This window comes from Eleutherodactylus coqui, chromosome 6 (assembly GCF_035609145.1).
Source record: "Eleutherodactylus coqui strain aEleCoq1 chromosome 6, aEleCoq1.hap1, whole genome shotgun sequence".
Classification (NCBI taxonomy): domain Eukaryota; kingdom Metazoa; phylum Chordata; class Amphibia; order Anura; family Eleutherodactylidae; genus Eleutherodactylus; species Eleutherodactylus coqui.
In genome coordinates this window covers 42,072,767-42,098,806 of record NC_089842.1, presented here as the reverse complement: position 1 = coordinate 42,098,806, position 26,040 = coordinate 42,072,767, and the positions used below count along the sequence as shown (strand labels likewise).

The window sequence follows — 26,040 nt, the reverse complement described above, 5'->3', positions numbered from 1 at the left end:
TTAACCCCTTTAGTGGCATGCCGGGAAAATCTTTGACATGCATCCTTAGCAGATTTCACCCTTTCAATTAGAGAGGTGATGTCGGCTACGGGCTCAATTGTACAGATTTTGCTGTGTTTCTTGATGAAGAACTTAAACGGGAAAGTCGCACCAATTCAACTACGTGTTAATGTACCCTAACCTTCTGAATAGTGGGGGGTCTGACCACTGGGAACACCACTAATCACAAGAGCAAAGGTCTAGAAGGTCCCCGAATTAATGGAACAGTGGTTGAGCATGTGTGCCTCTGTTCCATTCATTTCAGCGGGGCCTTTGTTCAGGGACCTTTGAGAACCCCATCTTGTGATCAGTGGGGGTCCTAGTGGTCAGTTCTGCATATAGGGGACTAACGGTTTCACATATGAAGTGCAACAGTGTGTCCTGGCCTAAGTCGGAGCATCATACGCGCATATGACACTCAGAGTTCGGGTCCAGAGACCTACGGTCAAGCTGGATGACAAGAACGCGCCGGCTTCATCAAAGCCGACACCAACATGGAAATGATTGAACTGAAAGAAGCGGCACAAAACAGAACCGCGTGGAGAGGGTCGATCAGTAAAGCGTCCGAGAGTCGGCCCTGATTAAACAGATAACGATAGATTAGAAAGGTGCAGAATTCTTCATTACACAAGAATTTCCATGACTAAAACTACATGGAAACTGCTGCAGGGCTGACCATTATACAGCGGCCCCCGATGTTAGTGATGATTCTTTCCACCCCCGGTTGCTGTTATTATAGTGTCACACCACATCAGTAGGATCTTGAGCGCAGCTTAACGTGGGCTTCACCTACAAATGAAGGTCAGAAAAGTGAGAACACAATATCACTACTGCACCTACCAGGCAATAGACCGCATGTTAATTACAGGGCTATAAATGACAGTTCAGGTTCCTGATGCTAAATATGTAACAACCCCCTTCCTCCCATGTCATATATATATATATATGTGTATGTATGTGCGTGTATATATATATATATATGTATATATATATATGTGTGTGTGTGTGTAGATATAGGATACGAATGATGCCTGATGGGATTGATAGGGGTCCTCATGAGCCCATCAATCAGCTGTTGGAATACAATGGTAAAAAGCACTCAGCCAATCAGAGGGAGCACTTTCAGGACGCGGGGATTTTCAGCCAAAAGAGAAGCAGAAGACTGCCAGGACCTGCCTGCAGACGCACCGAAGATGACAGCGCTACCAAGGTGATGTATTCTTCTTTTTTATTTTTTTTTCTACAGTTATTGATTATGTTCGGGAAGGACGGGGGGCCTAAAATATTTCAAGCCCCCCCACCCCCCAAAAACCATTGTCGCGGTGAGTCCCCTGCCACTGCTGTGACAGCAGTGGCAGAAGATCGCGATCCCCACCCGTTGATTTCAAGAGGCTGGTGCTGCTGCAGCCGGCCCCACTGGAAACAATGGGCGAGATCGCAAAAAAATGGACATGCCCCAATTTTGTTTTAACGCTGCATCGCAAGTGTTAAAACATTACAAATGTGCACGGAGCCATTGGGAGCCATTGACTTCATAATTTTGCGATTTCCCGCAGCCTCGGGGGTGACCAAAAAGACGCAATTCTGGCGTTATTTTTTCCGACAATGTTCACTGTGTGGGGAAAATAATGCATTACTTTGATCAGACTTTTATGGATACAGCAATACCAATTTTTTTTTTCTATTTACATTCTTTTATTGTAAGTATGGGGAAAAAAAGTAAAAACTTATTTTAAAAAGTTTTATCAATAGAAATAAAAGGTAATATTTTTATCCTTATTTTAGTCCCCCGAGGGGACGGTTTGATCATTCCTGCAGTATGATGGAATGCCATAGTGTTACATTATACCGCAATCTGACAGGCAGTCTATCAGGCCACAACACAATGGGGGCTTTAAGAAGGACCCTGGCTGCCATAGCAACCGCACAACACCCCGTGATCTCATTATGGAGGGCTGTACGGGACTTCCAAACATTGATTGTGACATTTAAATGCCGCAGTCAGAATTGACCGCAGCATGTGAAGGGTTAACACCTCTGATCAGCAGCGCTGTACGAACAGTACAGTATAATGCACAGACAAGCGCGCAAACCAACCTCGTTCATAGCACAAGTACGTTGCGCTGAAGCGTGCACATTTGCGCATATACTTGTGTAAAGGAGTCCTTAAGCTGATTTACTGCGCGCGTCTCATCCGACTGTGATCTGGGCGGGACTTGTACGAGAAAATGACCTTCTATTTTCTATTTGTTTATACACACGTGCGATTTTTTTTTCTTCCAACCGACAGTCCGAGATGCAAAAATTGCAATATCACAAGTTTTTTTCTATGGGAGCAAAAAAATAAAAACCGCATTGTATTCACCTACAGATGAGATTTTTATTTTCCGTATTGACACACGTGCGTGAAAATCGCGTGTGCAGTCATGTGATGCGTTTTTCTTGTGCAGTATCAATCTGTTTTTTTTTTTACCCGTTTGGCCCATCTGCTGGCTCCTGCTCCCGGGCGGTGGCTTCCATGGCAGAGATCTGCCGTGGGATACCGCAATGCCCGAGGACAGGCAGGCTAAGCCCCAAGATTGTGTTCACACATTGTTGATTTGCAGCAGATTTTGTCGCAGATTTGCCTGCGTTTTTAGGTCTGCCGCAGACGGGCAATTTTACGCGCAGAAAACCGCAACCTTTAAAACCCTTTGGTCCTAGAGGGTTCTCTCACATGGAGCGTTTTTCTGCCCGCATTTCCGCTGGGTGAAAAAATATGCAACATGCTCTAGTTTTGCGCACATTTGCACACCCGAGGCTCCATGGGAGTGTGCAGGAAATCACATGCCCAACTGAAAGGGCCCGGCAGCGCAGAAACGGATACTTACCTGCACAGAAACGCTTGAGAGAAGACGTCATCGGAGTCCATCAAGAGCGCAATTACGTCACGCTGGTGATTACGTCACGCTCTGGTGATTACGTCATGCTCGCCCTCCAGCGAGCCTTACTGCGTATTTTTGCACAGTAAACATACAGACAAGCGAGCGGATGATGTCGAGACTTTTTTCCCCCCAACCTCTGTAAATAAACGCAGTATTACGCACCCAATTAATTTCAATGGGCGATTTATGTGAGAAATACGCACTAAAACGCCGTAAATACTACAGGCAGTGGGTGATTTTGCACGGTTTAGTGCTGTTTATTTCAGGTTTGCGAGATACTCGCCTAAGGCCGGGCTCACATGAGCGTGTCGGCACAACGTATTCCAAGCGTGAGTCTTGTGCGCGTAATATGCTGTACCAATCTGCTATAGGCGGCCACGTTACCGATTACACACCATGCGCAAAATATGCGCGCAATAAAAAGCATAGCAAGTTCTATTATATAGTACATGGCGATGGGCAGCGCACAGCGTCATTGCATACTGGCTGTGTGACGTGCACATATCTCTCACACCCTGCGAGATACGCTCGTGTGAGCCTCGGCCTACTACAAAGCAAAAACTCGTTTAGGTGAGCGTGGCCACTGAGATGAATGGGGTGCATAAAAGAAGCAGTAAATACGCAACCGCACGTGTAAAAATACTGCGGCGGGCTACGTTCACACAGGCAAGCATGATATCTGCCGAGTAACTCGGCCCGATATCGCGCTTGGCAACGTGTGTTTTATATGTGGATTTGATTCAAAAGCGCCTCGTATCACTTCTGTGAGATTGCGATCCTCCGGTGCGTGTTCCAATAGAGGAGGGAAAGTGCTTCCCATCGCTTTCACTGGGAAACCATTGCATCGCACCCAAGTGCACATCGCACGGCATGCAAGTGTCTCGCGATGTCTTTAAGGTCCCATTGATATGGGTGAGGCGTTCCAAGGGGTGTGGAAAAATAGGACAGGCTGCCATTTTTTTTACCTCACAGCGTCGTTGGGGGGGGGGATCTCTGACGTGTATGACTCAATCCACAAGAATAGAGTTTATATTCAAGCGAGCTTTGTGCGTCTCGCGTGCGCAGCCATACGTGGTTTCTGCCGGCAGAGTCAGTATTTACAGACACTGATGAAGCACTGTGGGGAGACCCGCAGCGTTTTACCGAAAGGCTGTTTTTACTGTTATTTCGTGCGGTGTTCACGAACGCACGTTACAGTATTTGAGAGCGTTTTTGTAATGCACGCCATCACAGTGAAGGGTAATGAGGTGCGTTCGAAAGCGCCAAAATGAAACCTGCGAAAATAGGGCAGACAGCGCTCGTAAATCTGCGGTAGAAACGTCATGTCTGAGCGCTTGTCTACATTGAAATTAATGGCGGCGTTGTACCGCGGTTTACGCTAATCATGGTAAACAGCGGCGAGTGTGAGAACAGCCTTAGGCCCCCTGTCCACGAGTGTTACGCAATATCGCCAGCGATATTCCGCCGCGGAGGAGGGCTGCCGCTGTCAGGTCTCCGCACTGACAGATCGGCTCACCGCGGTATGCCGTGATTTAGATCCCACGAGCGGAGAATAACTCTATAATTCTCCGCTCGTGGATGCCGCGGCTGCGCTTTCCATAGCGAAAGCGTTCACTGCGTTACCCACGGCCGGATTATCGCCGCAGGTAACGCAATGATCAATCGCCCGTGGACAGGCAGCTGGCTAGTTTCACACGTGTGAGAAAATCGCACGAAGTTAGTGCGGTGCTAGGTGTACGCAATGTGATGTTTGAAACAAAACCGCCTCGCATCCGCAGGGAAAATGCATGGTGGTGAGCGCAAAATTGGGCCGTGCTTCACAGCCCCGTACCGCGCTCGCCCGTGTGGAGTTCGCCTACTGTGTTTTTTTTCTTACACTGGTTACTATTTTGCCTGCAGGTGAAAAAAAAAGGTTGTGACATCATCACCCGCGTCCTTACTGCGCAGAAATACGCGGTAAAGCGCGGCATAAAAAGCGCAGCGTTTTTATATCTGGTCGTGTGAGATGGCCTCTACTGTAGCAAGTGACATCCACATGGGACATTACTGCGTGTGACATCTACAGGGGACATTACTGCACAGTGTGACATTATTGCAGTGTGACTCCGCCCCCCTCCCCCCTCCTTTCTCCCACAGTGCGGCCTGTTGTGTTTCCCGCCCTCCTCACAGGGCGGTAGAGGAGGAGCGCGGGGCATTGTGGGAGGTGACCCAGCAGGAGAGGGCGGAGCTTGTGGTGGCTGCAGCGCTGGCACAGGGGACTGTGAGAGCCTGCAGCCCAGGACACCATGATCTGCATCCTGCTGGTGGCCGGCCATGGCACCCTGCTGGAGAACCACATCAAGGTCTCCGTCTTCTCTGCCTCTTCTGCATGCTCTGTGCGTTGTATTGTGACCTCTCTGCTCATTCTCGCCCTCTACTGGCCAGAGCTCTGCACTGTCAGGTGATGCTGCTGCTCGGACATGAATGGAGGGGACGAAAAGTCTCATTTCTTTTTGCAAATTTTAGTCCAAAAAGTGCATTCAGTGGCTGGGATGGCTTCCTGGCTGTTGTCGCTAAGAGGGCATGCTGGGACTTGTAGTTTTTTTTTAAAAAACAACCCGTTAGTGTCCTAGCCAGGTGGCTCCTTAATGACCAATAATTTTTTTTTAAGTCTTTTTTTTTCCCTCGTTGCATTTCAGAAGCCGTAACTTTTCCGTTGTTCCGTGGACCCGATCGGACGCGGCTTGTTTTTTGCGGGGCCAGTTATATTTTCTAATGGCACCATGTTGGGTGCATGGAATGTTTAACGTGTGACTTTTATTACATTCTGCCATTTGTTTTTTGGATCTTATTTTTACAGCGTTCAGTGCGCAAAATAAATAACGTGACGGTATTATTCTCCAGGTCGGCACGTTCCGGCGACACCAAGTTTATACAGTTTTTTGTTTTTTTTTGTGTGTTTTTTGCTAATTTTGTACACAAAAAACATTAATCTTTTTTAAATGAATCTGTTTTATTTTGTGTCGCCGCATTTATTGCTTTTGACTCCATCTTTGTTTTGACGCTCTTCTGGCATGGCTTTTATTTGTAGCAGCGTTTGCTGCGCAGTGTGAAGAATATGTTGTAATTCTGCAGGCCGGTCCAGTTCTAACAATACTAAATTTATATAGTTTTTTTTATTTTTATTCCATGTATCCGTTTTTCCTGCGTATTTGCTACATATTTGCGCACAAAATCAATAGGATTTCTTGAATATTTTTGCGCACACAGACTTCGGCACATTCGGCTCATGAATGTGCTGCGTATTCACTGACCAAAATAAGCCCGTGTGATTGCACCCTATTTGCACGGCTGTAGGCGTTTTACATGTGCCCACCGGCGCCATAAAACCCCCTAAATAGCAAAGGGCCTGGTGCATATACGCCAAGGCCGCAATGCCGGGGGGCCTGGGGAGACATTCCCCCTTCCCTCCCTCTCGCCGGCTTACCTCCTCTCTCCTCCCCTCCAGCCGTTTGCAATGGGAGGGGGCGGGGCAAAGCTCTGTCCTTGTCCCGCCCCCTCCCATTGCAAAGGGGGGGAGATTAGCAGTCACGCTGCTAAACCACCCCCCTTCTCCTGCAGCTGTCATTGGCAGCCTTAGGAGTCTATGCAGCTGCTGCCGCCGGTGTGAGAGCACCAGGCCGGGCGCTTTCATGCCGCTGAAATACGCCCCAATGCATCAGATGAGCCGTGTATATCGGCGGGGCGTGGAAACCCGGCCAATATACGCCAGTGTGAATAAGCCCTAAGGGCTGATGCCCACGGCTATACGTGTAAAACACTGGGGCATCCCGCAGCGTTTTATACATTAGCAGCCCTTATCTCTGCTGGCAGTGACCGCATATGGCGTTGCCCATACCCACGTATCACACAGACATGCATTTTTTTTTCCTCTTTAAATGCGTAGGAAAATGCTGCCCATATACAATGTATTACGTATTGACCGCATATCATACACGGCCCATACCAGTGTACAGGCCTCACGCTGCGTGGTACATAGAGAAATAGAGCATGCTGCGATTTATTACTTTTGAGTATCCATACACAGTGTCCACACGCTGGTGTGCATGTATCAATGAAACTCGAGTCACCGCGCATCAAGCGTCCATGGAACGCACACGCGTAATATGGGTGGAAAAATATGGTCGTGGACATGAGCCCTAAATCTACTGCCGAAGTTTTAGAGAGTATTAAGCCCATTGACTCCACCAGTAGAATAGTGAGTGCAGCTCTGGAGTATAACACAGCATGTAACTCAGGATCAGTACAGGATAAGTAATGTATGTACACAGTGACTCCACCAGCAGAATAGTGAGTGCAGCTCTGGAGTATAATACAAGATGTAACTCAGGATCAGTACAAGATAAATAATGTATGTATACAGTGACTCCACCAGCAGAATAGTGAGTGCAGCTCTGGAGTATAATACAGGATGTAACTCAGGATCAGAACAAGATAAATAATGTATGTACACAGTGACTCCACCAGCAGAATAGTGAGCGCAGCTCTGGAATATAATACAGAATGTACTCAGGATCAGTACAGGATAAGTAATGTATGCACGCAGTGACTCCACCAGCAGAATAGTGAGTGAAGCAATAAAATGTAAAGCCAAATGCACACAGGCAAGTGCGATATTGGTCCAAGAAACTCAGACCAATATCAAATTTGTAAACCAGCGGGTTTTTTTTCCTATGATTGTGATACAATCTCCAAGAAAATGGCATGTTGTCTCAACAGTAAAGATCGCACTCGCATGAACGACACATTTATATCTGAGTGCGATGCAATTTTTTTTTCACTCCCATAGGAACTAATGGGCGATTCTTGATCAGAAACACCAAAAAATAGGACATGTTGTCATTTTTTTCTCTCGGACCATCGATCCGGGAGACAAGACGCTCATGTAAATAAACGCTTTGAGGTTAACGTGTTGTTGTCATCTGCGAGTTTCATCCACATTTGGTTTCAGATAGAACTCGCGTGTGAAGCTCATCCGTGTAAATACGGCCTAAAACAGGCTGTGACTCGGGATCAGTAATGTAAAGCGCTTCTATGTGAGCAGCATTGTCCGGCCCGTTGTGTAATAGCCTTATAATCCACCGCTATAATATGACCTTTAATCCTGTAAATATTACACAAGTTTTTCTCTGTTTTTGCTAATCCCTTCTAGAATGATCAGAGCGGGTTGTATGGTTTTCTGGAGGGTGTCCCCAAGGCTCTGCTGCCTGGTGTGGGCGGAAAGAAGATCCTGGACTTCTGGTGGAAAGCTGTGAACACGTATGTTGTCTTCACCTCTACTGATGTTGGGGACGGTAGGGGGGGGTATCCTGGGACAATCCTATATCTATCATTTCCCCCTCCGTACACAATGGTTACAGTCTATCTCCCTGCCCGCAGCATTGTGGTCAGAGTTGGCAGTGACCGTGCCCCCATTTGTAGTCCCCAGAAGATGGTTGTGTGGTCCCAGTACCGTCTGCAGAGATCCAGTCTACAGAATCATTGCTGGGATGGATATTAATTATATGGAAAGTAGTTAACTATACTTTTAAAAACTTTTGACATGTCATAGGGACATGCAAAAGTTTTGATTGGTGGGGGTCCTGGTGCTGAGACCCCCAATGGTCACTAGATCAACGTAGGTGAAGTGCTAATCTGAATGCTGTCATTGCTTGCTAGCTAGAGGTAGGCCCAATAGAAAGTCTATGGGTCAAACTTCAGCTAGCGAGCCGTTACAGTGGTCAAATTAGCACTTCTGCTTTTTTGTTTTAGCAACCGGTGGGTGGGGGGAGGGGCGCTCGGCACTCAAACCACCAACTATCAAAAAGTTTTTTGAACACCTAGTTACTGTATTTTTCGCTTTATAAGACGCACTTTTTCTCTCTCCAAAGCGCGGGGGGGGGGGGGGGAGTTGCTGCGTCTTATAGAGCGAATGTGCCAAAACATTTGTTCCAATCGCCATTTTTTGCGCGATTGCGAATTTAACTCGTGAACGCGATTTAGTTAGCGCGATTGTGTGTTAAACTCGCGATCGCATTAACAAATGTGCGACCAGTCTCCTCCCCACTGCCGCCCATACATACCTGTGATTGGTCGTGAGCGCCAGCGGGTACTACTGCTGCTCCCCGCCTCCACCAAACGTCTTCCTTCCTTCCTCCTGCTGCACACAAGCGCCGCTGTGATATGGAGCGCCGGTTTTTCTGACCTCTGCTGCTCCCTCTGCTCCGTCACCCGGCACTAACCCTGCGCTGTCCCTGGGTGAGTTCAAATTTTTTCCCCCTATTTTCCCGCTCTAAAACGGGGGTGCGTCTTATAGATCTATGCGTCTAATAGAACGAAAAATACGGTACACCTTTTAAAGTGCTTTTCCAGGCAAATGTTATTGATGACTGATCCTCAGGCTAAGTCATCAGTAGTGATCGTCTGGGGTCCTGGTTGGGATCAGGAGTGATCAACTTTTCTGGTGCCCGCTGTCAGTGCCACAGCACACGGGTACAGAGCGGAAGCAGATGTCTCCAATCCCTATGTAGTGGGCGGCACTGGTAATTGCAGGCTGGGGTCTCATTAAAATTTGTGACATAGAGTTGATTAAGTTGTTAGAAAATTGAAAACTTTAATAAAGAGCATTTTAATATAAAAAAACCTGTGACACCTGCAGCAGCAATTACCCGCTCTGGCCACTACACAGGGGTCGGTGCCATCTGCTAACGCTCCAAACTCTGTGTATTGTGGTGCTGACCCCTTCCAATCAGCTGTTTATGACCTAGCCTGAGGAAAGCTTATTAATAATAGTATTTGCCTGGAAAATCCCTTTTAAGTATTTGCTGCACTGTACACCTGCCTGTCCTAGCACTCCGAAAGAACACTTGCTTTACTGGCACAGTTGCAGAAGGACTGGCAGGGCCGGCTGTACAGAACAGCAGAGGATGTGGCTGTCAGTGTCTCAGGAGAAAGGATCCCACTCAGTGGCGTACATGGAAGAGACTAGCCTCTTAGGCCTCATGTCCACGGGGAAAATCAGGCCCGCTACGGATTCTCCATGGAGAATCCGTAGCGGGTCCCTCCTGCCCCGCGGACATAAGCGCTTAAAATAAGAATTAACTTACCCGCAGCGAACTGGGCAGTTCTTCTCTTCTTCACGGCCGAATCTTCTTTCTTTGGCCGGCGGATGCGTCGGGCACATACGCCCGGCCGAAGAAAGAAGATCCGGCCATGAAGAAGAGAAGAACTGCCCGGTCCGCTGCGGGTAAGTTATTCTTATTTTAGGTCTCCCTAAAATCCGGACGGCTTCCATAGGCTTCAATAGAAGCCTGCGGGAGACCCGCACGAAAATGGAGCATGTCCATTTTTTTCATGCTCCATTTTTTTAAAATTCCCTTTTATTGACCATCAGCGGGTATTTATCTACCCGCGGGTGGTGAATGCATCCCTATGGGATGCGGATCCGCTGCGGATTTTAAATCCTATTTTGCCCATGGACATGAGGCCTTAATGTTGAATGGCATAAAATATACCCGTCTTCGGGTGCTTTTACAGTTTCTCGTTAACTCGGGGGGTCAATTAGAACACAAATTAAATGTTGTTTTGTTTTGTTTTTTTACCAGGATTGTTCAGTCATTCGGTTCGCTGCACCAGTGAATGAGAACGGCGAAATTAGCGCTGTTCAAACCGAATGTCTAGCGACCGCGCCGACGATGATTTTTATGGTTGCATACAATGAACGATAAGCAAATGAATTATCATTTATTTTCCAGTCGTCGGCCGTGTTTACACTAAACCATAATCATTCTGTGTAAGAGCGTCCTTAGTAAATGCGGCCATTTCTTTCTAATACCGGTCCTTGCTCAGTGGCGCTCCCTTCCATGTCTTATTGGGTCACCATGACTACTTGTTGCACCCCTGCGAAGGACTAAAGGCTCTTTAGTCAGTCTCCTATTTGTTATTCGAGACCCCCTGTGTCTTCTGTACTCAGTTGCTCTTCTTGTCGCAGTGTTCAGTCTCTTCCATGTAGTCTGTTGTGTAGACGTGAGCACACAGACAATGTTAGCGCCCCCATCAGAGACTGAACCCCATGACACTTGTAACTGGAGATACCGTAGGAGCTGACATGATGACATTGCGGTAGGTGGAGTTATAGGTTCTCAGATCTCTATATGGAGCCCCTATAGTTCCTGCCCTGCAGCAGCTGCAGTCTTTGGGAGATGATACACTATACTATATGTAGGATAAGACTACTTCTAGAACATTGGGCTGCAGCGATCACTCCCATCATGGTCGCCGTGTAAGGAGAAATCGGACAAAAGACAAACACCATGATGTAGATTATAGAATTCTGTTTTATTAGAATAGCAATAAGCAACATTGTAATTAAATATTATCGGCCATTTAGTAAATGACACAATGATCACAGTGACTCTCAGGTTAGAACGGGTGGAGACCACAGAACTTGCTGCGGTCCTTCTGACCAGTCCACCGATGTCCTAAGATGAGAGCCGCCAGACCCAAAGATCCAGAGGAAGGCGAAAAAACTCCCCGGAGAGTTCTACCTCAGGGGGGCAAAAAATTCCTTCCTGACCCCAAATGTGGCGATCGGCTATCACCCTGGATCCAATCTGTCCTGCTGCATATTGCTGTTTAGATGTATGTAATTATAGACTAGGGATAGCTAATGCTGTGCAGGAATAGAAAAACACAGCCTGCTTCTGTAATCTAATATACAGTTGAAATTATAGCCTGCCTATACCTGCCTTTCCACCCTCAGGCCCCGGCTTCAGGCGACCCGCCCCGCCACCCTCAGGCCCCGGCTTCAGGCGACCCGCCCCGCCACCCTCAGGCCCCGGCTTCAGGCGACCCGCCCCGCCACCCTCAGGCCCCGGCTTCAGGCGACCCGCCCCGCCACCCTCAGGCCCCGGCTTCAGGCGACCCGCCCCGCCACCCTCAGGCCCCGGCTTCAGGCGACCCGCCCCGCCACCCTCAGGCCCCGGCTTCAGGCGACCCGCCCCGCCACCCTCAGGCCCCGGCTTCAGGCGACCCGCCCCGCCACCCTCAGGCCCCGGCTTCAGGCGACCCGCCCCGCCACCCTCAGGCCCCGGCTTCAGGCGACCCGCCCCGCCACCCTCAGGCCCCGGCTTCAGGCGACCCGCCCCGCCACCCTCAGGCCCCGGCTTCAGGCGACCCGCCCCGCCACCCTCAGGCCCCGGCTTCAGGCGACCCGCCCCGCCACCCTCAGGCCCCGGCTTCAGGCGACCCGCCCCGCCACCCTCAGGCCCCGGCTTCAGGCGACCCGCCCCGCCACCCTCAGGCCCCGGCTTCAGGCGACCCGCCCCGCCACCCTCAGGCCCCGGCTTCAGGCGACCCGCCCCGCCACCCTCAGGCCCCGGCTTCAGGCGACCCGCCCCGCCACCCTCAGGCCCCGGCTTCAGGCGACCCGCCCCGCCACCCTCAGGCCCCGGCTTCAGGCGACCCGCCCCGCCACCCTCAGGCCCCGGCTTCAGGCGACCCGCCCCGCCACCCTCAGGCCCCGGCTTCAGGCGACCCGCCCCGCCACCCTCAGGCCCCGGCTTCAGGCGACCCGCCCCGCCACCCTCAGGCCCCGGCTTCAGGCGACCCGCCCCGCCACCCTCAGGCCCCGGCTTCAGGCGACCCGCCCCGCCACCCTCAGGCCCCGGCTTCAGGCGACCCGCCCCGCCACCCTCAGGCCCCGGCTTCAGGCGACCCGCCCCGCCACCCTCAGGCCCCGGCTTCAGGCGACCCGCCCCGCCACCCTCAGGCCCCGGCTTCAGGCGACCCGCCCCGCCACCCTCAGGCCCCGGCTTCAGGCGACCCGCCCCGCCACCCTCAGGCCCCGGCTTCAGGCGACCCGCCCCGCCACCCTCAGGCCCCGGCTTCAGGCGACCCGCCCCGCCACCCTCAGGCCCCGGCTTCAGGCGACCCGCCCCGCCACCCTCAGGCCCCGGCTTCAGGCGACCCGCCCCGCCACCCTCAGGCCCCGGCTTCAGGCGACCCGCCCCGCCACCCTCAGGCCCCGGCTTCAGGCGACCCGCCCCGCCACCCTCAGGCCCCGGCTTCAGGCGACCCGCCCCGCCACCCTCAGGCCCCGGCTTCAGGCGACCCGCCCCGCCACCCTCAGGCCCCGGCTTCAGGCGACCCGCCCCGCCACCCTCAGGCCCCGGCTTCAGGCGACCCGCCCCGCCACCCTCAGGCCCCGGCTTCAGGCGACCCGCCCCGCCACCCTCAGGCCCCGGCTTCAGGCGACCCGCCCCGCCACCCTCAGGCCCCGGCTTCAGGCGACCCGCCCCGCCACCCTCAGGCCCCGGCTTCAGGCGACCCGCCCCGCCACCCTCAGGCCCCGGCTTCAGGCGACCCGCCCCGCCACCCTCAGGCCCCGGCTTCAGGCGACCCGCCCCGCCACCCTCAGGCCCCGGCTTCAGGCGACCCGCCCCGCCACCCTCAGGCCCCGGCTTCAGGCGACCCGCCCCGCCACCCTCAGGCCCCGGCTTCAGGCGACCCGCCCCGCCACCCTCAGGCCCCGGCTTCAGGCGACCCGCCCCGCCACCCTCAGGCCCCGGCTTCAGGCGACCCGCCCCGCCACCCTCAGGCCCCGGCTTCAGGCGACCCGCCCCGCCACCCTCAGGCCCCGGCTTCAGGCGACCCGCCCCGCCACCCTCAGGCCCCGGCTTCAGGCGACCCGCCCCGCCACCCTCAGGCCCCGGCTTCAGGCGACCCGCCCCGCCACCCTCAGGCCCCGGCTTCAGGCGACCCGCCCCGCCACCCTCAGGCCCCGGCTTCAGGCGACCCGCCCCGCCACCCTCAGGCCCCGGCTTCAGGCGACCCGCCCCGCCACCCTCAGGCCCCGGCTTCAGGCGACCCGCCCCGCCACCCTCAGGCCCCGGCTTCAGGCGACCCGCCCCGCCACCCTCAGGCCCCGGCTTCAGGCGACCCGCCCCGCCACCCTCAGGCCCCGGCTTCAGGCGACCCGCCCCGCCACCCTCAGGCCCCGGCTTCAGGCGACCCGCCCCGCCACCCTCAGGCCCCGGCTTCAGGCGACCCGCCCCGCCACCCTCAGGCCCCGGCTTCAGGCGACCCGCCCCGCCACCCTCAGGCCCCGGCTTCAGGCGACCCGCCCCGCCACCCTCAGGCCCCGGCTTCAGGCGACCCGCCCCGCCACCCTCAGGCCCCGGCTTCAGGCGACCCGCCCCGCCACCCTCAGGCCCCGGCTTCAGGCGACCCGCCCCGCCACCCTCAGGCCCCGGCTTCAGGCGACCCGCCCCGCCACCCTCAGGCCCCGGCTTCAGGCGACCCGCCCCGCCACCCTCAGGCCCCGGCTTCAGGCGACCCGCCCCGCCACCCTCAGGCCCCGGCTTCAGGCGACCCGCCCCGCCACCCTCAGGCCCCGGCTTCAGGCGACCCGCCCCGCCACCCTCAGGCCCCGGCTTCAGGCGACCCGCCCCGCCACCCTCAGGCCCCGGCTTCAGGCGACCCGCCCCGCCACCCTCAGGCCCCGGCTTCAGGCGACCCGCCCCGCCACCCTCAGGCCCCGGCTTCAGGCGACCCGCCCCGCCACCCTCAGGCCCCGGCTTCAGGCGACCCGCCCCGCCACCCTCAGGCCCCGGCTTCAGGCGACCCGCCCCGCCACCCTCAGGCCCCGGCTTCAGGCGACCCGCCCCGCCACCCTCAGGCCCCGGCTTCAGGCGACCCGCCCCGCCACCCTCAGGCCCCGGCTTCAGGCGACCCGCCCCGCCACCCTCAGGCCCCGGCTTCAGGCGACCCGCCCCGCCACCCTCAGGCCCCGGCTTCAGGCGACCCGCCCCGCCACCCTCAGGCCCCGGCTTCAGGCGACCCGCCCCGCCACCCTCAGGCCCCGGCTTCAGGCGACCCGCCCCGCCACCCTCAGGCCCCGGCTTCAGGCGACCCGCCCCGCCACCCTCAGGCCCCGGCTTCAGGCGACCCGCCCCGCCACCCTCAGGCCCCGGCTTCAGGCGACCCGCCCCGCCACCCTCAGGCCCCGGCTTCAGGCGACCCGCCCCGCCACCCTCAGGCCCCGGCTTCAGGCGACCCGCCCCGCCACCCTCAGGCCCCGGCTTCAGGCGACCCGCCCCGCCACCCTCAGGCCCCGGCTTCAGGCGACCCGCCCCGCCACCCTCAGGCCCCGGCTTCAGGCGACCCGCCCCGCCACCCTCAGGCCCCGGCTTCAGGCGACCCGCCCCGCCACCCTCAGGCCCCGGCTTCAGGCGACCCGCCCCGCCACCCTCAGGCCCCGGCTTCAGGCGACCCGCCCCGCCACCCTCAGGCCCCGGCTTCAGGCGACCCGCCCCGCCACCCTCAGGCCCCGGCTTCAGGCGACCCGCCCCGCCACCCTCAGGCCCCGGCTTCAGGCGACCCGCCCCGCCACCCTCAGGCCCCGGCTTCAGGCGACCCGCCCCGCCACCCTCAGGCCCCGGCTTCAGGCGACCCGCCCCGCCACCCTCAGGCCCCGGCTTCAGGCGACCCGCCCCGCCACCCTCAGGCCCCGGCTTCAGGCGACCCGCCCCGCCACCCTCAGGCCCCGGCTTCAGGCGACCCGCCCCGCCACCCTCAGGCCCCGGCTTCAGGCGACCCGCCCCGCCACCCTCAGGCCCCGGCTTCAGGCGACCCGCCCCGCCACCCTCAGGCCCCGGCTTCAGGCGACCCGCCCCGCCACCCTCAGGCCCCGGCTTCAGGCGACCCGCCCCGCCACCCTCAGGCCCCGGCTTCAGGCGACCCGCCCCGCCACCCTCAGGCCCCGGCTTCAGGCGACCCGCCCCGCCACCCTCAGGCCCCGGCTTCAGGCGACCCGCCCCGCCACCCTCAGGCCCCGGCTTCAGGCGACCCGCCCCGCCACCCTCAGGCCCCGGCTTCAGGCGACCCGCCCCGCCACCCTCAGGCCCCGGCTTCAGGCGACCCGCCCCGCCACCCTCAGGCCCCGGCTTCAGGCGACCCGCCCCGCCACCCTCAGGCCCCGGCTTCAGGCGACCCGCCCCGCCACCCTCAGGCCCCGGCTTCAGGCGACCCGCCCCGCCACCCTCAGGCCCCGGCTTCAGGCGACCCGCCCCGCCACCCTCAGGCCCCGGCTTCAGGCGACCCGCCCCGCCACCCTCAGGCCCCGGCTTCAGGCGACCCGCCCCGCCACCCTCAGGCCCCGGCTTCAGGCGACCCGCCCCGCCACCCTCAGGCCCCGGCTTCAGGCGACCCGCCCCGCCACCCTCAGGCCCCGGCTTCAGGCGACCCGCCCCGCCACCCTCAGGCCCCGGCTTCAGGCGACCCGCCCCGCCACCCTCAGGCCCCGGCTTCAGGCGACCCGCCCCGCCACCCTCAGGCCCCGGCTTCAGGCGACCCGCCCCGCCACCCTCAGGCCCCGGCTTCAGGCGACCCGCCCCGCCACCCCTCAGGCCTCCGGCTTCAGGCGACCCGCCCCGCCACCCTCAGGCCCCGGCTTCAGGCGACCCGCCCCGCCACCCTCAGGCCCCGGCTTCAGGCGACCCGCCCCGCCACCCTCAGGCCCCGGCTTCAGGCGACCCGCCCCGCCACCCTCAGGCCCCGGCTTCAGGCGACCCGCCCCGCCACCCTCAGGCCCCGGCTTCAGGCGACCCGCCCCGCCACCCTCAGGCCCCGGCTTCAGGCGACCCGCCCCGCCACCGCCAGGCCCCGGCTTCAGGCGACCCGCCCCGCCACCCTCAGGCCCCGGCTTCAGGCGACCCGCCCCGCCACCCGCCAGGCCCCGGCTTCAGGCGACCCGCCCCGCCACCGCCAGGCCCCGGCTTCAGGCGACCCCCGCCACCCGCCAGGCCCCGGCTTCAGGCGACCCGCCCCGCCACCGCCAGGCCCCGGCTTCAGGCGACCCGCCCCGCCACCGCCAGGCCCCGGCTTCAGGCGACCCGCCCCGCCACCGCCAGGCCCCGGCTTCAGGCGACCCGCCCCGCCACCGCCAGGCCCCGGCTTCAGGCGACCCGCCCCGCCACCGCCAGGCCCCGGCTTCAGGCGACCCGCCCCGCCACCGCCAGGCCCCGGCTTCAGGCGCCCCGCCACCGCCAGGCCCCGGCTTCAGGCGACCCCGCCCCCACCGCCAGGCCCCGGCTTCAGGCGACCCGCCCCGCCACCGCCAGGCCCCGGCTTCAGGCGCCCCGCCACCCGCCAGGCCCCGGCTTCAGGCGCCCCGCCACCCGCCAGGCCCCGGCTTCAGGCGACCCGCCCCGCCACCGCCAGGCCCCGGCTTCAGGCGACCCGCCCCGCCACCCTCAGGCCCCGGCTTCAGGCGACCCGCCCCGCCACCCTCAGGCCCCGGCTTCAGGCGACCCGCCCCCGCCACCCTCAGGCCCCGGCTTCAGGCGACCCGCCCCGCCACCCTCAGGCCCCGGCTTCAGGCGACCCGCCCCGCCACCCTCAGGCCCCGGCTTCAGGCGACCCGCCCCGCCACCCTCAGGCCCCGGCTTCAGGCGACCCGCCCCGCCACCCTCAGGCCCCGGCTTCAGGCGACCCGCCCCGCCACCCTCAGGCCCCGGCTTCAGGCGACCCGCCCCGCCACCGCCAGGCCCCGGCTTCAGGCGACCCGCCCCCGCCACCCTCAGGCCCCGGCTTCAGGCGACCCGCCCCGCCACCGCCCGGGCCCCGGCTTCAGGCGACCCGCCCCGCCACCGCCGGGCCCCGGCTTCAGGCGACCCGCCCCGCCCACCGCCAGGCCCCGGCTTCAGGCGACCCGCCCCGCCACCGCCGGGCCCCGGCTTCAGGCGACCCGCCCCGCCACCCGCCAGGCCCCGGCTTCAGGCGACCCGCCCCGCCACCGCCAGGCCCCGGCTTCAGGCGACCCGCCCCGCCACCGCCAGGCCCCGGCTTCAGGCGACCCGCCCCGCCACCGCCAGGCCCCGGCTTCAGGCGACCCGCCCCGCCACCCGCCAGGCCCCGGCTTCAGGCGACCCGCCCCGCCACCGCCAGGCCCCGGCTTCAGGCGACCCGCCCCCGCCACCCGCCAGGCCCCGGCTTCAGGCGACCCGCCCCGCCACCCGCCAGGCCCCGGCTTCAGGCGACCCGCCCCCGCCACCGCCAGGCCCCGGCTTCAGGCGACCCGCCCCCGCCACCGCCAGGCCCCGGCTTCAGGCGACCCGCCCCGCCACCGCCAGGCCCCGGCTTCAGGCGACCCGCCCCGCCACCGCCAGGCCCCGGCTTCAGGCGACCCGCCCCGCCACCGCCAGGCCCCGGCTTCAGGCGACCCGCCCCGCCACCGCCAGGCCCCGGCTTCAGGCGACCCGCCCCGCCACCGCCAGGCCCCGGCTTCAGGCGACCCGCCCCGCCACCCGCCAGGCCCCGGCTTCAGGCGACCCGCCCCGCCACCGCCAGGCCCCGGCTTCAGGCGACCCGCCCCGCCACCGCCAGGCCCCGGCTTCAGGCGACCCGCCCCGCCACCGCCAGGCCCCGGCTTCAGGCGACCCGCCCCGCCACCCGCCAGGCCCCGGCTTCAGGCGACCCGCCCCGCCACCGCCAGGCCCCGGCTTCAGGCGACCCGCCCCGCCACCCGCCAGGCCCCGGCTTCAGGCGACCCGCCCCGCCACCGCCAGGCCCCGGCTTCAGGCGACCCGCCCCGCCACCCGCCAGGCCCCGGCTTCAGGCGACCCGCCCCGCCACCCCGCCAGGCCCCGGCTTCAGGCGACCCGCCCCGCCACCCGCCAGGCCCCGGCTTCAGGCGACCCGCCCCGCCACCGCCAGGCCCCGGCTTCAGGCGACCCGCCCCGCCACCCTCAGGCCCCGGCTTCAGGCGACCCGCCCCGCCACCCTCAGGCCCCGGCTTCAGGCGACCCGCCCCGCCACCCTCAGGCCCCGGCTTCAGGCGACCCGCCCCGCCACCGCCAGGCCCCGGCTTCAGGCGACCCGCCCCGCCACCGCCAGGCCCCGGCTTCAGGCGACCCGCCGCCACCGCCAGGCCCCGGCTTCAGGCGACCCGCCCCGCCACCGCCAGGCCCCGGCTTCAGGCGACCCGCCCCGCCACCGCCAGGCCCCGGCTTCAGGCGACCCGCCCCGCCACCCGCCAGGCCCCGGCTTCAGGCGACCCGCCCCGCCACCGCCAGGCCCCGGCTTCAGGCGACCCGCCCCGCCACCGCCAGGCCCCGGCTTCAGGCGACCCGCCCCCGCCACCGCCAGGCCCCGGCTTCAGGCGACCCGCCCCGCCACCGCCAGGCCCCGGCTTCAGGCGACCCGCCCCGCCACCGCCAGGCCCCGGCTTCAGGCGACCCGCCCCGCCACCCGCCAGGCCCCGGCTTCAGGCGACCCGCCCCGCCACCGCCAGGCCCCGGCTTCAGGCGACCCGCCCCGCCACCGCCAGGCCCCGGCTTCAGGCGACCCGCCCCGCCACCGCCAGGCCCCGGCTTCAGGCGACCCGCCCCGCCACCCGCCAGGCCCCGGCTTCAGGCGACCCGCCCCGCCACCGCCAGGCCCCGGCTTCAGGCGACCCGCCCCGCCACCGCCAGGCCCCGGCTTCAGGCGACCCGCCCCGCCACCGCCAGGCCCCGGCTTCAGGCGACCCGCCCCGCCACCGCCAGGCCCCGGCTTCAGGCGACCCGCCCCGCCACCGCCAGGCCCCGGCTTCAGGCGACCCGCCCCGCCACCGCCAGGCCCCGGCTTCAGGCGACCCGCCCCGCCACCCGCCAGGCCCCGGCTTCAGGCGACCCGCCCCGCCACCCGCCAGGCCCCGGCTTCAGGCGACCCGCCCCCCGCCACCCGCCAGGCCCCGGCTTCAGGCGACCCGCCCCGCCACCGCCAGGCCCCGGCTTCAGGCGACCCGCCCCGCCACCGCCAGGCCCCGGCTTCAGGCGACCCGCCCCGCCACCGCCAGGCCCCGGCTTCAGGCGACCCGCCCCGCCACCGCCAGGCCCCGGCTTCAGGCGACCCGCCCCGCCACCGCCAGGCCCCGGCTTCAGGCGACCCGCCCCGCCACCGCCAGGCCCCGGCTTCAGGCGACCCGCCCCGCCACCCGCCAGGCCCCGGCTTCAGGCTACCTTCCTTTTTTACTGTACCCCGTCTGTCTGCTATAGCTTTAGAGGAGAGCCCTGTGAGTCCGGGTTCACACATGGCATATTTTGTTCTTTTTTGAGAGGTAAAGTGAACGGCGCTCAGATGCGCACATTCTCCATAAGATCAGGTCAAAGATCAGTTCTTTAAAATATTTCTTTTTAATGTTTTGTCCTGATAATCACAGCAAGTAACACGTCAAAGAGGCGTCTGTGCTGAGATTTTGGGGGGCTAAAATGGTGCAGTTCTGAACTTCACCACTCGCCCCCCGGCTACACGATGTGTGAACAAGGCCTCAGCGCTAAGTGAGGAGCTACTTACCTGGACCCGTCCTCGTCAGGCTGTCCTGCTGAACTGACACAAGATGGTTCCGGTTTAGAACTTTCACATTCTGTTCCAATTATGATGTCATAAGCCCTGTGACATCATGTTAATTGTGATGTCATCATACTTTCTGCTGTTTTTTTTCTTTTTTTAACTTTGTTTTATTTAACAGAATACAAAATCATGGTACAGAGCATACTTGCTTAGAAAGAAGTATTATACATGGCATTGAGTGTTTCTATGCAAATAATATTTATGCGTACAAGTACATTTAACACTGATCTGTACCTATATAAACTGGTCAATAAAAAAAAGAAAAGACATTGCTTTTTGTTTTGTTTTGCTTAGTTTCATGTTGAACAACAATATAGGGGGGAGGGAGTACCGGAGAGCCCGCGCCGGGCAGCCGCTCAGTGCCTGGCGGAAAAATGGGGGGTACATTAGGGGTACGAATGAAATGTAGGGAGGGATGAGAGAGATGCGAAGTATAGAGGGGGGAGGGTAAGGGTGGAAGCCCGGATAAAGCTCAGGTTGCTGATAAAGTTTGTCGGTTGATGAGCCAGAGGCCCCAGATCTCCTGAAACCTACCCGGGCATCCTCTGTTCTTATAGATAATTTTTTCATATGGAGTGACATCATTTATTAGTTTTATCCATTGTGTTAGTAGGGGTGGGTCTGCAGCCATCCAGTGCAGTACCACCACTTTGCGGGCCAGGAACAGTATTTTCCTGAGGAAGATGCGTGTATATTTGGGCCATTGATCTTCCGGCAGTAGAGTAATAGAATTACTTTGGGATCCATTGATATAGTAAATGGGGGTAGAAAAAGTGAGTTTGTAAAGGCTGTAATGTCAGACTAGAAATTGTTTACTGGTGGACAGTCCCAGATTAAGTGCCAAAAGTTCGCCCCAGGTTGGTGGCATCTGTGGCATGAGTTTGATGGGACGTTGCCCATTTTGTGTAGTCGGTTAGGGGTGAGATAAGCTTGATGGATTATATAAAGTTGGATCAGTTTATTATTCACGGCAGGAGAGACAGACAGGTGGGATTCCATGATGTCTGTCCAATCGTCAGTTGTGAGGGATGGGATAGAGAGCGTCCATTTATTAAAGACTGGAAGTGGGTTGTGGTTTACTTTGGCTGAGAGCAAATGTGTATAGAGTGCCGAAATCAAGCCCTTGGGTCTTTGGGATTTAAGGATTCCGATGGTAGGGAAATTGGATATCTGAGTAGAGTTGGGGGGGAACTGGGTGGTCAGTGCGTGCCTAAATTGAAAAAATCTGAACAGCTGGAGGTGTGGGGATTGTACTGAGTCGCGTAGCTGAGTGAATGTGGGGAGTATACCGTCCATTTATACATTTCTCAGCGAGATGACCCCCAGACTCCTCCCGTATTGGGGGTCTGGGACTGACTGCAGAGCCGTCAGGCCTGGGTTATTCCAGAGAGGGAGATCGGATACCGTATCATCAAATCTCTGGATAGATTTTGTCTCTCTCCACACACTCAGCGCCAATCTGTGGAGTGGTAATAAATCGGAGGGATTTGAACATTCGGGAAACTCCAAATACACCAACAGATTGTTGCCTTTCACTTGATGTTCGAGGTATTGGTCTGTGGTGGGTTTTCCTGTGTTTTGGAACCACGGACGTATATTGTGAAGCTGGCCAGCTAGATAATATAGTCTGAGGTCTGGGAGGGACATACCAGCCTGGTTCTTGGGTCTCTGTAGTGACATTAAACTTAGTTTGGGTCTCGATGAGCCTCATATAAATGAGGAGATGTGGGAGTTTAGGGATTGGAAATACCGTTTGGGGACGATCGTAGGCATGTGCTGTAAAATATATAGGCATTTCGGTTGTATAGCCATTTTGACTAGGTTTATGCGTCCTGCAACTGATAGGGGCAACCTGGACCATTGTTTAAGTTTGTGTCTTATGGTTTCAAATAGAGGATTAATGTTTTCTTCCAGGGCTTTGTTGTGGTTTCGGGTTATGTTTATCCCAAGGTATTTGAATGTTGATACCACCGCCAGGCCATATCTAGCTACTGAGGGATCTATCACAGGGTTATGGTCCATGTATAGGATCGTGGATTTGGACCAGTTAACTTGTAGGCCTGAATACTGGGCAAATTTGTCAATGTGGTATAAGGCCTGGGGGAAGGAGGTTTCTGGATTTGATAGGAAAAGGATCGTGTCATCCGCATAAAGGCTCACCTTACTCTCCAGGCCCCCCCCCACCTGATTCCGGTTACGGCCGAAGTGGATCTCAAGCGAATCGCCAGAGCCTCTATGGCTATGGCAAATAAAGCCGAGGATAGTGGGCAGCCCTGACGGGTGCCCCTAGTCAGTGAGAAGTCGGCCGATGGAATACCGTTTACATTTACGTTGGCGCTTGGGGATTTATATATTATCTTGATCCAGTGTATGAACTGGGGACCGAAACCGAAGCGGTGAAGGCAGGCCTCCAGAAAGCTCCACTCCAGGGAGTCGAAGGCTTTCATCATGTCCAGTGATGCGAGGGCCCAGGGCATGTTAAATTTGGTACCAATCTGAATGGCGGTCTGGACTTTTCGTATATTAATCGTTGTAGACTTCCCTGGCATAAAGCCAGTTTGGTCTGGATGTATAATAGAGAGAATGACTTGGTTTAGTCTAGTTGCCAGGACTTTGGTTAGAATTTTGTAGTCTGCGTTGACTAGCGAAATGGGTCGATAGGAGCTACAGTCTAGCGGGTTTTTGTTGGGCTTTAGTAAAACGATTATGGTGGCTTTATAAAATGAGGGGGGAAGGGAGTTGCCTAGTTGGGCCTGGAGTAGTGTTTCGTGCAGTAGTGGGGTAAGATGTTCACTATATTTTTGGTATACTTCAATGGGGAGGCCATCTGGGCCCGGGGATTTGTTCAGTGCCATATCTTGGATGGTTTGTTAAATTTTTTCTAGGGAAATAGGGGCCTCTAGAAGTGCTATTTCTTCGGCCTCGAGTGTTGGGAATACCAGATCTTGGAGGTAGCTGAGGGTGTCTGTAGTGGATTTGCTAGTAGAGGAGCTATAGAGATTGGCATAGAATTCTCTAAATCGTTCTGTGATGGACTGGGCGTCGGTGAGCGTCTCGCCTTGTGTATTTTGGATTTTAAGGATAGCATTGGACTGGCCCTCCCGTCTGATGAGGTTAGCCAGAAGGTGGCTGGATTGGTTCCCCAGTTCAAAGTAATATTGTTTGGTGAAGAATAATTTATGTTTGGTTTTTTCGTGGATTTGAATTTTATGCAGGCGGGACATGCCGAGCCATGCCACCTTGTTGGAGTCTGTAGGGTCAGAAATGTAAAGTTTTTCCGCCTCCACAGCCCGTGCCTCGATGTCGCGGTCGGACTGGGATGTGGATTTTTTAATGTGAGTGATGGCGGATTTGAGACAGCCCCTGAGGTAAGCTTTGAGGGTATCCCATTTCAGGACATAGTGGGTGGTGTTGTTGTGGACGTCCAGAAAGGTTAATATGTGGGCGGGTGTTTGGTCGTCGGTATCGATAAGTTTAAGCCAGAATGGATGTATTTTCCAGTTGGGGATGATCTTATATTGGGGGAATTTTAAGGTTAATAGTATCGGGCAGTGATCCGAGATGCCTCGCGGGCAGTGTGTTATATTGGAGAGGTAAATTGCTAGAGATGGGGAGCCGAATATATAATCAATTCTGGACAGGGTGTTATGTCCCTGGGAGTGGCAGGTGTATTCCTGGGCAGTGGGGTGACTGATGCGCCATAAATCTACCCATCCCACACTATCAGTTAGCTGTTGCAGGGGGGATTTAGCAGTGGTAGAGGCTGTGGAAGGTGTATGGAACCTATCTATATTTGAATCCATTACTTGGTTAAAGTCCCCCATGCAGATGACACTTGCCAGGGGGTATTGGTGGGCGAATGCTATGGCCGCTTGTACGGGATATTGGTTGTTATGGGGTGGGTTATATATACATAAGATGATATAGGGCTTAGAATCTATTTCGGCATATACGAAAGTGAATCTCCCTTCAGGGTCTCTACGGGTGCTAATTGGGTTCCATCTTACTGCTTTGTGGATAAGGAGTGAAACTCCCCTGGAGGAGGAGGTGTGGAAGGAGTGGCTTACCCATTGGACCCAAGGTTTTTTGAGTAGTTCGGCTTTTTCTATAGTGAGATGAGTTTCCTGCAAACATACAATGTGAGGGTTAAATTGTTTAATGTATGAGAACACAGCCCTGCGCTTGACGGTGGTGCCCAGACCTCTCACATTCCAACTAAAACATGTTAACGCCATTTAAGTGGTATAAATCGGTAATTCGCAAATAGGGCATTTAAGAGCGGCGGCATTTTGCGTGTAATAATGGAATAATAGCACCAGCGCGGACTCTCCGGGAATTTAACAAAAACTGAACTGTAATCACACAAATATTTAGCATGTGACATTCCGTTTAACTATTATAACGGGAATGTCAAGAGAAAAACCTTTAAGTTACGCTCTAACGAGAGAGTAACGGTTGTTACCAGTAGGGGAAATTCCTATGGCCTTAACCCCTTGAGTGACAGGTTTCCTACCACCCTGTCGGGCCCACCAGGGCAGGTTTTTTAAAATGGTCTAATCATTGAATTTCAACTAGTTTTGCAGTTGCGTCTCAAGAGCCATAACTTTTTCATTTTTCCATTGACATGGCCATATGAGGGCTTGTTTTTTGCGGGACAAGTTGTGATTTTTTAAACAGGGGGGAGGAAAAAAAGAAATGGGGAAAAAAGAAAAAAAGGGGCCATGTCATTAAGGGGTTAAATAATGTATTAACTTCCTTCTGTGGGTCATTACGACGCACACGGATACCACATGTGTGATTGTATTTTTGATTTTTTTACAAAGTAAAGGGAGACAAGTGTTTTTTTTTATTCTTTTAATAATTTTTTTACTTTTTTTTTTAAATTTTTTTTTTTTGTCCCTTTAGGAGACTTCCACAGGGACCCATCAGGACCCCTGATCATATTCCGGGGGTCCGATGGTGACAGCCCTTTACATGCTGCAGTGACAACCCTTTACATGCTGCAGTCACATAGACAGCAGAGATCGGAGGTTTTCTCTGATCTCTGCTGTAAGAGCCAGTACCTAGCTGTCCTCTGACAGCTAACAACCAGCTCTCCCTGCCATAGAGACCATCGGCTTGCTTCTGACAAGCCGATGGTCTCTATGGCAACTTGTAAACAAAGCAGGACATTGCCGACATGTCGGCAATATCTTCTGCTGGTTTTTCAAAGCCCTTGCACTGCTCTGTGTGGGTCTGTGCAGGCAGAGCACAATGCCACAGCTTGTGGCATTGTGCTCTGCAGCTCCCATAGTCATACATAGCCCGGAAATCTTCCGGGCTATATCGCTATGAGCAGTGGAGCTCGTCCCCGGAAATTTTCCGGGAGTGCCACTCAAGGGGTTAAGGGAAGTGGTGGCATCGACTGAGACTAATGAGTTTTGCGTCTTATTTATTATGTGCTAAGGTCCCAATAAGGGAGTTATTGAATATTAATTGCACATTGTTCCCAGTAGGCCAGGGGAAGTATAGAATAACATTATAAATAAGGTTTAGAATATAGCTACGACATATTTAGGATCCAGCGTCCGCGGATGGTATGGGATGCATATGGAGCCATTCCATGGCTTCGGCTGGTGATTGCATGAAGAGGACTTTCCCGTCCGCTACGATGCGCAGGCGGGCAGGG

At 57.7% G+C, this 26,040-nt stretch overlaps 1 protein-coding gene across 1 annotated transcript in view; it reads left to right on the top strand.

Annotated features, from left to right (window-relative positions):
• The first annotated feature begins 5,172 nt into the window (after positions 1-5,172).
• Positions 5,173-26,040, top strand: part of LOC136632075 (uncharacterized) — a 142,189-nt gene continuing 121,321 nt past the window's right edge. Inside the window, exons 1-2 of the mRNA XM_066606683.1 lie at positions 5,173-5,305; positions 8,155-8,261. Of these exons, the coding sequence (XP_066462780.1) occupies positions 5,249-5,305; positions 8,155-8,261 (164 nt within the window). The 5' untranslated portion in view covers positions 5,173-5,248. The remainder of the gene's footprint in view (positions 5,306-8,154; positions 8,262-26,040) is intronic.